This window comes from Microtus ochrogaster, linkage group LG1 (assembly GCF_000317375.1).
Source record: "Microtus ochrogaster isolate Prairie Vole_2 linkage group LG1, MicOch1.0, whole genome shotgun sequence".
NCBI lineage: Eukaryota > Metazoa > Chordata > Mammalia > Rodentia > Cricetidae > Microtus > Microtus ochrogaster.
This window is the reverse complement of record NC_022027.1, coordinates 46,615,345-46,627,597: the sequence shown is the minus strand read 5'-3', so window position 1 is coordinate 46,627,597 and position 12,253 is coordinate 46,615,345. Positions and strand designations below refer to the sequence as shown.

General features: G+C 35.9%; 1 protein-coding gene across 5 annotated transcripts in view; it reads left to right on the top strand.

Annotated features, from left to right (window-relative positions):
• Cnot6l (CCR4-NOT transcription complex subunit 6 like) overlaps positions 1-12,253 on the top strand; it is a 79,272-nt gene that overhangs the window by 32,229 nt on the left and 34,790 nt on the right. For all 5 annotated transcript variants that reach the window (XM_026785047.1, XM_005359519.3, XM_026785049.1 and 2 more), the window contains exon 5: positions 11,862-11,951. In XM_026785047.1, coding sequence (XP_026640848.1) covers positions 11,862-11,951 — 90 coding nt within the window. The remainder of the gene's footprint in view (positions 1-11,861; positions 11,952-12,253) is intronic.

The window sequence follows — 12,253 nt, the reverse complement described above, 5'->3', positions numbered from 1 at the left end:
CTGGAACTAGGTCTTGTAGACCAGGCTGGTCTCGAACTCACAGAGATCCGCCTGCCTCTGCCTCCTGAGTGCTGGGATTAAAGGCAAGGGTATGATGGTTTATGTCTTTAATCTACCAGTACTTTTGAGAGGTATGATGTCTCTCAGTTCTAAGCCAGCCTGGTCTAGATACCAAGTTCCAGGCCAGTAAGGGATATATAGATTCTGTTTCATAAAAACAACAGCAGCAGCAGCAACAACAAATAAACTAAAGAACAGCAAAGGAAAAACAAAAACCATTGGGCAAATTCATATCAATTGGAATATGATGAGTGAATTTGTTCCTTGAAAAAGTTCAGTAGAATATTTCTGTAAAACTATCATTACTTGTGTATGTTCCTTTGGAAAATACTTTTTCACTATATTTGGAGTTATAAGATTGATTATTGGGAATTAAATATGTAATCATGTGTATTTGTGCGTACCTGTGTGTAAGTTGATGCTTGTGAGTGCGATGTCCAGGGGAGCCAGAAAACGTACCGGATCCTCTGGACTGGGAGTCACTGGTGGTTGTGAGTGGGGCCCATTTTGGATGCTAGGTCCTCTGCAAGAGCAGTATATGCTCTTAACAGTTGAGTCATCTCTCCAGCATTATGGTTGAGAATTTCTAATAGTTAATGATTGAGTTGTGCTAGGCTGTACCAGTGCTAAAATGGAACCAAACAACTTGAACTTTAAATTTTCCGGCCTTGTCCATTGCAGTTGGTTATTTAACAGTGTGCTACCACATCCAGCTAATTTTTTTTTTTAAATTTACTTGCCTATTGAATAAAAAGAGAAAAAGGAGAAAAAGTGTACTTTATTAAAAGTGTCTGTAATCTTGATATATTTTAAAAGTCTACTTGTGTCTATATTACCTGCCATTTTAAGCCATTTTTGAGTTTTTCTCTATCTTAAATTATTTTCAGATAAATGTTTATGGCTATATATTGTCTTATTGTTTTGTCTTGTATGCATATTGTATCTATAATTGGAAATACTTTTGTTTTCTTTTGTGAAATAGTGTCTATTGCTGTCAGCAGACCTGCTCCAAATATCTTGGCTCAAGGGACAAGTCTATCTAGATATTAATCCCTTATTAGATTAATAGTTTGTAAATCTTTTGTAGGCTGCCTCTTTACTGTATTGATTGTTTTTATAAAGATGTAAGCCGGGCGGTGGTGGCGCACGCCTTTAATCCCAGCACTTGGGAGGCAGAGGCAGGCGGATCTCTGTGAGTTCGAGACCAGCCTGGTCTACAGAGCTAGTTCCAGGACAGGCTCCAAAACCACAGAGAAACCCTGTCTCGAAAAACCAAAAAAAAAAAAAAAAAAGATGTAGTCCCATTTTTTTGTATTTGAAGTCACATACCAAAAATCTTTATCTATATTAGTATCCCAAAGCAATTATCCTATATTTTCTTATATGATCATAGTTTTGTATGGTAAATTCTTTATCCATTTTGAATTGATTTTTCTGACTAGTGAAAGAGGTCTGATCTCATTTTGAGTCAATTTTGTTGCTTGCTATCAGTTTATTACACATGGCTTTTATGTGTTTAGGGGTTTTTTTTGCATATAGTAATTCATAAAGGTTCCCAATGATCATTCATATTTATGTGGTATCACTTATAATAGCACCTTTTTCATCTCTTTTCATTTATTGAGATTTTCTATTTTCTTTAGTTCACATGAGATTTTATTTATATTTTAAAGTATTTGATTTGTGAATCTTTTTACTATTTTTGCATTCTTTTTTAAAATCATCTTTATTTCTTTCAACCTTCTAAGTTTAAGTTCTGCTTTTTTCTGGTTCATCAATAGGTTGAAGTTTTTGGAACTAGAAGGTTTGAGTTACATGTTCTTTAATTTATGTGTATTCATACAATTCCTGTAGTTCTTCCCTAAAGAAATTCATGACAATTTCAGAGAATGTCAGAGAAAACATACAATTTTGTATTTTTCAAATTTGTTGAGAAGTGTTTTTGCCCTAATATATTATGGGCTATCTTGGGTGAGTGTTCTGTGTGCTGATGAGCAGAATATATATTCCGCAGTAGATTGAGATAATTCTATAAATGTCTGTTAGGTGCATTTGGTCTATAGCATACTAGAACTCTCATGTTTCTGTTGTATCTCTTCCTGTTCTGTCCATTGGTGAACATGGATCTATTTTCTTTTGTAAATTTTTAACTTAAATTCTTTTGTAAAATGTAGCTCCTTGTATCCATTTCCATGGAATATCAACACTCAGCCCTCAATACTTTGATTAAAAAAATTTACTTTTGACAGTTTCATGGTGTATACAATTGATTATATTTGCCCCCAGCTCCTCTCTCCTCTCTCTTGACACCCTCAGTGTGTCCTCCTCCTACATTCCTGTATTGTCTTTTTCTTGTGGGATGGGGATCCACTGAGTCTAATTAGTGCCTGCTTGCTGGGATGTTGACTGATGTTGTTGGCTTCATCTTGTGTACACTGAGTTCCTAAGTGTAACAATCATGTCATGTTTAGAGGACAGCATTTTACCGCACTCTTCCTGTCTTACAGCTGTTAGAATCTTTCTGTCCTCCATTCTGTGATATTGCTGAGTCTTAGATATCAGAGGGTTGATGTAAATGCTGAGCACTCAACAGTTAAAGTGTTCTTAGACTTCGACTAGTTATGAGGCTCTGTATAACAAACTGTTGCCCGCTACATAAAGAGCATTTCTGCCAAAGCAGTGAACAACACTAATATATAGGCTTAAACAAAATTATTTAGAAGGCAGTTTGATAAAATGTCCACTTAACAAAGCAACAGTAATATTTGGCCAAGGTTACAGTACCTGGCATGAATTTCCTCCTGTAGAGCAGACCTCAGATGTAATCAGAAAGCAGTTGGTTACCCCGATAATCTTCATGTTTCTATTGTACCAGTTGGATACATTTTGCCTAGCAAGTAGATACTATAACATTCTGGGTACACTGTTGAGTAATAACATTAATGATTTTTCTCCTCCAGTGGCCTGAATTGCATCTTCTAGCACTCTGAATACCAGCCATGAGGGAAAATGTTTTCAGGCCAGTTCCACAAACAAAATGTTTTTTGTGTTAATTATCATGGCAACCAAAGCAATGGCAGCAGATTATGTTGTTTTGGGGCCTCTCCCCACCCCCACCCACCAGTTTGTGCCTTGACTGGCACTGGAATTTTATTTTAGTAATCCATATCTTCTGGGGGAAGCATTATCCACCCAAACAGGGTACCTGTGTTCAAACTTTTTTTTGAATTATATTGTTTAATTAGCTTGCAAAGTAGTGGATTTCCATAAGGGCTTTTCATATAACCTTAGTTATGCTTAACTGACTTCTCAGCATCCCTTCCCCATCCCCACTTAAGCCTCACTGTAGTGAGACTTCACATGTAGTCTATCCCTTTGCCCTGAAGATCTCTCCTTCCCTCCTACCTCTCATGAGCACTTTCTAGTTTGACCACTACAGACACTCCAGTTCAGATATACCAGTCTAAAAATATACGACCGAGTCTGAGGAGCTTAGCATTTTGATAGGGCTGTCGTATAATTAGTTACTGGGACTTTGACTGTGTGTGTGTGTGTGTGTGTGTGTGTGTGTGTGTGTGTGTGTTGGGGGGGTGTCTTGCAGCTGAGAAGGAACATGTGGTGTTTGTCTTGCTGGGCCTGAGATATCCCACTTACTATAGTATTCTAGTTTCATCCATTTCCCGGCAAATACTGTAATTTCAGTTTTCTTTTTTTCTTTTTTCCTTTTTTTTTTTTTTTTTGGTTTTTTTCGAGACAGGGTTTCTCTGTGGCTTTGGAGCCTGTCCTGGAACTAGCTCTGTAGACCAGGCTGGTCTCGAACTCACAGAGATCCGCCTGCCTCTGCCTCCCGAGTGCTGGGATTAAAGGCGTGCGCCACCATCGCCCGGCTAATTTCAGTTTTCTTCACAGCTGAATAAAATTCCATTCTGTATATGTTCCACATTGTCATCCGTTCACCAGTTGATGAGCATTTATTTACTAGCTGTTCGATTAGGGCAACAATGAACATGAATGTGGGTGTAAGAGTATACGGACTACTTTGGGTATATGCTCAGAAGTGATGTAGTTTTTTTTTGTTTTGTGTGTGTGTGTGGCAGACAGCGTTTCTCTCTAACAGTCCTGGCTGTTCCTTGAGATCCTACCTGCCTTTGCCTCCTGAGTGCTGGGATTAAAGGTGTGTACCACCACCACATGGCAGGGGTGGTGTATATTGATCATATTGTAGATCTTTTTTCAGCTTTTGAGAAACCACTTCACTGATTTCCATAATGGCTACACTAGTTTGAATTCTCACCAACAGTGAGAATTTGTCTTAACCCACACTAATGCCAGAATTTGTTGCCATCTGTTTTATTGTTCATAGCCCTTATGACTGGGGTGAGATGGAATCTCAAAGTAGTTTTTTTATTAGATTTTTTTTTTTTAAATAACAATCCAAATTCCTCCTCCTATTCCCTCCACACACCTTCCTTCCCCACCCCCCTTCCCCCCTTCCCCAATCCTAAGAGAGGGCAAGTCACCTTGCCCTGTGGAAGGTCCAAGGCCTCCTCCCCACTACATCTAGGCTAAGCAAGATATACATCCAAAGAGAATAGGATCCCCAAAAGCCAGTACGTGCAGCTGAGACAAATCCCATTGCCACTGCTAGTGGCCCCTCAGTCTGCCCCAGCCATGCAACTGTCAACCACATTCAGAGGGACTAGCTTGGCCCTATGCTTACTCCTTCCCAGTCCGCTGGAGTTGGTGGGCTCCCATTAGCTCAGGTAAACTGCTTCAGTGGATGAACCTCTCATGGTCTTGACCTCTCAGAGTAGTTTTAATTCACATTCCCTACTGTCTGGTGGTGTTGAACACTTAAAAATGTTTATCAGCCGTTTGTATTTTTTTTCTTTAAGTACTTTGTTTAATTTTATGGTCCATTTTTAAAATTAGATTTTTTGATGTTTGCTACTTGAGTTCTTTGTATATTCTAAATACTAATCCTGTGTTGATATATAGCTGGCAAAGATTTTCTCATTCTGAGACTGTCTTATCTCTTCACTTGATTGAGAGTTTCATTTGCCATACAATGCTTTTTAATTTTATGAGCTCTGGTTTGTTGATTATTTCTGAGCGATTGGAGTCCTATTCAGGAATTTCCTACCTATATCTATATCTTGACGTGTACTCCCTACTTTTTTTTTCTAGCAGTTTCAGAGACCATTAATAATCACAATTAATCTTAAAAGGTATGTATTGATTCCTGTTACTTTGTTGATTCTGTAGTGTGTTTTTTTTAGCCCTTCTTCCTCTCTTGCTTAACTTTTATTCTAGTGTTATTTATTTCCTATAGCCTTGTAAATTTTTCTCTTTAGTCTGAGAGATTCCTTCAAGTGTTTTCTGCAGAGCTTAGTATTCTTAAATTCTTTTAGCTTTTGCTATTGTATAAAGTTTTAATTTTTCCCTCAGTGATGGCAGATACTTTATTATAGTATACCTGTATTAATCTGAGTTGGCAGTTGTCTTTCAGAACTTGAGATACATCTGTCCAGGCTACCTGGTGTTTAAGTTTTCGGTTGAGTAATTACTTTTATTCTGATGGGCCTGTGTGTGACTTGGGTTTTTCTTTTATTGTTTCCAAACTTAACGTTTTTATGTTTAGTGTTTTATTTACCACATGATCAAGGGAGTTTCTTTTCTTGATATTTTGTTGTTGTTTGCTTGTTTTTGTTTGTTTTTTCTTTCCTGATTGGAATCCTAACTGTCTCCTGTGTTTGAATTGATACTTCTTTTTCTTATTCTAGGACATTTCCCATCATGATTTCTTTAACAACATTTTCTGTGCCTTTTAGAGTCCTCTTTTCTATGTTCATTCTCTGTAGATTTGGTCTTTTCAGAGTCTTACATATATATATATATATACACCTTGGAATTCCGGTTGTTATGTTCCTTGTCTTTGTTGTTGTTTGATTATTCCAGTTCTTTGACCTTGTCTTCAAGCTCTCTTTTCCTAAATCTGCTGAAATTCCTGTTAAAATTATTTAAAAAAGTGTTTCCATTCCTTTAGAATGAACTGGTTCTTTTCTTTCTTCTATGTCTGCCTCATATAGATTTGGTTGTTTCAGAATGTCATGTATGTCTTAGACCCACTGATACCTTTCTTAACTGTTTTAGCTTTATCCCTGCCTGGATCTAGTTCTACTTAGATTCATGCTTAGGTATTCTGTCTCCTTGATCTTTACTATTGGTTGAGACCATTCAAGAGCTTTTTATTTGACTTAGTATGTTTTTTTTTTTTTTTTTTTTTTTTGTTTTTTTTTTTGTTTTTTTTTTTGGTTGACTTAGTATGTTTTTAATGTTCAGTATTTCTGATTATTTCTGTGGTTTTTTTTTTTAATCTGTTGAATTCTTTGGTATCTCACAATGTCCTTTTCTTTGTGTTCTCAATTGGTAACTTATTTTGTCTTTGATTTCTTTGAACACACACAACAATCCTCTTGCGTTCTCTCAGATTTCATCTCATTCAATATCAGTAGATGCTATTATTGTAGGAGCAATGATTTCGAGAAGTTTTGTTTTTTTCTTTTACTTATGTATCTGCATTACTTTGCTTGATTTTACTAATTTTCATTCTTTCAGTTGAAGTATTTGCAGTATTCATGTCGGACTTGAATGTGGTAGAGTTAAGTGTATAATTAAGACTTAGATTCCTTGGTCCAGGTACTCAGTGTGCCTGTGCAAACTATATAAGACATTAACTGCTAGGACAGCCGTAGCTTCTTGGAGTACCACTATTTAGGTGTTATATTAGTCAGTTAATAGCAATAGTCCCATTTGGCTTTAGTATCTGTTGGAGAATAAGCAACTAGTGGTGGTATAGAGAGTTCTCATATTTTAGATGATAAAATAAGGAGTTGGAGAGAAGTTGGATGTGTAAGGATAGGATTAAATATTAGACTTAAAAAAGAAAACAAAATTGAGGTCTGTAAAACAGCTGGGGTGGGAGGGTTGGTATTACACTGTCCACAGATTTTTGAGATTGTTAAAGCTGTGGAAGATAAAAAGTGGATGGAATAAGGATGAGAGAAAGAAGAAAAGATGGAGGAATAAGAAGTATGTACGATGTGGCAGAAGGGAATAGTAAAGAATGGTTTCTAGTAAAGTAGATGGAGGAACATGAAAAACAGTTCTAATGCCTAACTGAGTAATCACAAGCAAAACCGTCAGGAGTTATGTGTGCAAGAGTGAAGATTAAGTAAATAATAGTAGAACATAAGAAATAAAAAGAATGCTTATGGAATAAGTTGCTGGCTCAGTTGTGATGAGTTGAGAGGTGAAGTTTTCAAATGTCTCTGGATCTAGCTATTTCCACATAGTGGCAAGAGTGGAGAGTTGAAGCCTACTTTAAATCTATTTGTATGGTAAGGTGAGTTTCTTGTAGCCGTGACAGCAAGGCAGACAACTGAGGATGTGCCTGTGGTATCTTACTTTTCCTGCCTCTTTTGAAAATTCTTTATATGTTCATGTTTCTATTTTTATATTAGAGTTTTCACGGTTTTGCTACACCTTTTGCATTTTGTCATTCTTCTTGAAATTTAGTAAGCTTGATGGGTTTGTATGCTAATGATTTTCATCAAATTTGACTTGGTTTTGGCCCCTAGTTCTTTAACCTTTTTATTCTGTCTTTTTGGGATTCCTATCATGTTGGTATCCTTCATGGTATATATCTGAAATGCCTTTGTTTCTTATATTGTTTTCGCCTGTGGTCCTTTGCTTCTAGGTGTCAGGATTGTTGTTCAGCTATTCTAGAGAATTTTGTTGTTGTTCATTGTTTTCTCTTTTTTATTTTTTCTGTAGTTTTTAAAAACATTTTTCAGGTGTTTAAAAAAAGTCAATTTGAAATTATCCTCTAATTTTTGTTTTTGAGCAATTTCTCATTATCTTGCTCATGATGGCCCTGAGCATGTAATCTTCCTGTCTCAACCTCCCAAATCCAGGGATTATATACCTGGCTTTTAGATTTTTTTTTCCTCTGTGTAACTTTGAAGCCTTTCCTGAACTTTGCTCTGTGGACCATGCTGACTTTGAACTCAGTGATCTGCCTGCCTCTGCCTCCTGAATGCTGGGATTAAAGGCATGTACCACCACCGTCCAATGATTTTTTTTTTACACATTTTTAAAGCTCATTACACATGCAGCTGATTTCTTAATAGTGAAATTACATCATAATAAATCCATTGTCATTGGAAAGTATTATTTACTACACTGAACTCAACCACAGTACAGTGAAAATCCCTATGATCTTGGATCTGCCTGGAATTTGCAATTTGTTACAGCTGTCTATTATCACAAGATTGCTTATTTCATTTTATTAGCCTGATGAAATATTTGAATTGAAATATAGTTTCTACTAAATGCATACTGTTTTTGAACTGTCCTAAAGCTTAACATAGTTGTTAAGTTGAACCACCCAAGGTCAGACTGTTAGTATCATAAGTAACTGATGGCAGTTTTCTTTCCTTTGTTAATTCCTTATCTGTTGCTTTCTCCTCCCTTTCTTCAGCTCATAACTTATTATTTCTTTGTATGTTTTACAGATTTTTTTTATTATAACTGCACCTTTAAGTAAACATAACAATTCAAAAGTCAGAATTTTACCTTGTACTGTGGTTATGTGTTAGTGTTACAGTTTTTCTTCTTGCTTTAGAGAACTTTCAAAAGTAATTTTGTATTGTGGGCACTGAAATCTTTACTCAGGGTTTGAGATTTTCTTTAAATGCCTGGAGCTGATAAATCTTCCTTCTTTGCTTTGTGATTCTGTTGGAACACACTTTCATTACTAAGTTGGAACTTTATAACAGTCTGTTAGCTTTGTTTCCTGACTGGGCATAGTTTCAAGGTTAGAGGTAGAACTTGAGCTGTTTTTCATTCCTTGCTGTATATATAGCCCTTTTCATGTGAGTGGTCTTTTAAAGTGCCAGGAAATAACAAACGTTTTCAAGCCCCTATGGATATTGAATTGTCAAGATTTTCATTTGTTTAGCCTATTGTTTGTTCTACCTCTGCCATCTCCCCTATTCACACAATTAAAATTTGTCAGTAATTTGACATTAATAGTTTTCTCTACCCTCTTACTAGAGCATGTGGGGAGGAGATCCTCCCAACTGTGGACAACAGTCAGAGAAACACAGTACAGACCAGATAATAACTAGCCCTTATGAGATGAAACTGAAAGAGCTTCTGGCAGTGCAGGATCAGAAATAAAGACAACAAAAATCATTTTTCTTAATCAAATTCTTTTTTTTTTCTGAAATGAATTCTTTCTGGGTGCTGGAGCCGTTTGAAAAATTTCTCAAGATCTCAAATAGAGAGTATGTATTGCTTGTAGAAAGGAGTATATTCTTAGAAATACGCTTTTAGGCAACTTCATCTTTGTGTGACTATCATAGAATGTATTTTTTTTGTTGTTGTTTTTGTTTTTGTTTTCCTGGAACTCACTCCGCAGCCCAGGCTGGCCTCAAACTCACAGATATCCGCCTGCCTCTGCCTCCCAAGTGCTGGGATTAAAGGCATGTTCCACCACCATCTGGCCCTAAAATGTATTTTTATAAGCCTACATGATGAAGTTAGGAACTCTATTTCATCTCTTACTTCAGTCCAAGAACATGGTAAATACGAAATGATGAAGTTGCTATGATGTAATAGGGCCTGTATTTTACAATAAACTTTTAATTTGTGTAAATAGTCTTGTATAATGTAATACATGGGCAAGCAACAGTTTTTATTGTCATTAAATATTATATACTCTACATAATTATATATCCTGTAATCTTAAGCAACTGGTAACACTGGCTTGTTTAATACCAACATCACTACAAATACCTGAATAATGAATAAGAAATACTTAATGCTTCAGTGATAAGAAGGCAATATTGCATGGTGATAAAATGTTCTCAGCTCCATTGTAATCTTAAAGCACCACTATTACATGTTACTGTTTCTTGACAAAATGTCAGTATGGAGTATATGTACTTTGTTATATATAGTTATATATCTTTATGTATATATAGTTATGTCTAATGTATAACTATATATACATATATAACTATATATAAATTTGCTACTCTTGCAATGAGACAGTGGACTGGATTACCAGTTATTGGTTGCACCTTTCACTCATTTTACATTTTGGAGCAGAAACCAAAGGTTTCATTTTTTTTTTCCTCTAGAACTCTAATGTATAAGCTCTCTCTCTTTTTAAAATTTTATATCTTTTACTATTTGATATTCAGGATTTTGAGACCCATTTATATATTTTTAGTAATTCCCTTGAATCTGTTTTCCTTCTTTCTTGAGTTTTTCTGTCAGTAAGTCTGTCAAAGTTTTCCTTTTGTGGTATATAAGTTACAATGACATGCTGCAAAGTACCCTAGTATTTAAGAATCCAGCTTGACTGGCCGTGTGCTTGAAAACAGTACTCAGATGAAGGTACAGAGCATTTCCATCACCCTTTCCCCTTTGAAACTAACTGAAAACTGCCAACCAGACCTACAGCATAGACACATCTTTTTATACTTCAGCAATATATGAAATTTCCAAGAACTATACATTCTCCTAACATGGTCATTATTTTTTTTAATTGCATTTTGATGGGTAAATGAACTACTGATGGTTTATTTTAAGTTTGGAACTCCATGTCTAGACCTTTGATGAGTTTTACTTTTCTGGGTCTGAATGCTAGAGAATTGTATGTTTCCATTAATCAATGCTTCCTTCACTTATACAGTCTGTTACACGTGTTTTGATACATTTCTCAATACTCAAGATATTTTTGATCACTGTTACAACAAAATTTTCCTCCCACATTTTACTTGTTACCTTGGCAACAATTTTCTTCTTATTTGAAATCTTCTCGTTTTCTTCATGTAATGTGTTAATAAAATTTTCCAGCCAGCTTGTAGTGGCGCACACCTTTAATTCCAGCACTTGGGAAACAGAGGCAGGCAGCAGATCTCTATGGATTAGAGGCCAGTCTGGGCTACAAGAATTAGTGTCAGGATAGCCTCTAAGGCTACAGAGAAACCCTGCATCGAAAAAAAAAAAATCCAAGGATTCCTCTTCCTTAAAGCATTTTTTTATTTTACATTTATCTATTTGTGTGGAAGGGAGGTATATGTTTTAGTCACAGGAGTTGGTTTTTGTCTTCTACCAAGTAGTTCCTGTGGCTCAAACTCAGATAAAACTCAGGTTTGATAACAAGCAAGCACTGGCCTGAGACTTTTTGTTTTTTTTTCTAGACAGGGTTTCTCTGTAGCTTTTTAGAGCCTGTTCTGGAACCAGCTTTTGTAGACCAGACTGGCCTCGAACTCACAGAGATCCGCCTGCCTCTGCCTCCTGAGTGCTGGGATTAAAGGTGTGCGCCACCACCGCCCGGCTTTTGAGACATCTTTTTTATGATATTATTCATTCTTTTTTAAGGAGGATGGTTATGTTTTATTTAGCAGTCTATCTTTAAAGATAATGTAGACTATAAGATAATTTCAAAATAAATAATGATTAATATGTATGTATTTATGTACATACATGTATATATTTCTTTTTGACAAGTGCAGATTTAAGGCTCATGCACTGAAATCTGGAAATAACTCTTTTAAAGTTATTATTTATGGCTATCTAAAGTTTTTTCTTTATATTCATATAATTTTTTTTAGATGTGTGTCACAGATAAACAATAAAATTCAGCTTCTGAAATTAGTATGTTGTTACATAATGTATGCCCTGAAATTGTAATTGTCACGTTTTATTTTTGTTTTCTGTTTAAGGCAATCCTTTATCACAGGATATTATGAGCTTATACCAGGACCCAGATGGAACCCGAAAGCTACTGAACTTCATGCTTGACAATCTTGCAGGTAACTCAGAGCAGTGAACTCTATAGATGTTATCAGTAGCTGATATATCACAAATTGCTTTTATAATGGCTATATGTTTAGAATTTCTGCCTTTGCCTTTTGCATGCAGGACTTTTTTTTATGTATGAGTACTTTGTGTTTATGAAGCAATGTGGTAATAGTTTTAGTTTCACTGTCTTTTAGGAAGTTTTACACTTTTAAAATGTTCTATTTTGCCGGGCGGTGGTGGCGCACGCCTTTAATCCCAGCACTCGGGAGGCAGAGGCAGGCGGATCTCTGTGAGTTCGAGACCAGCCTGGTCT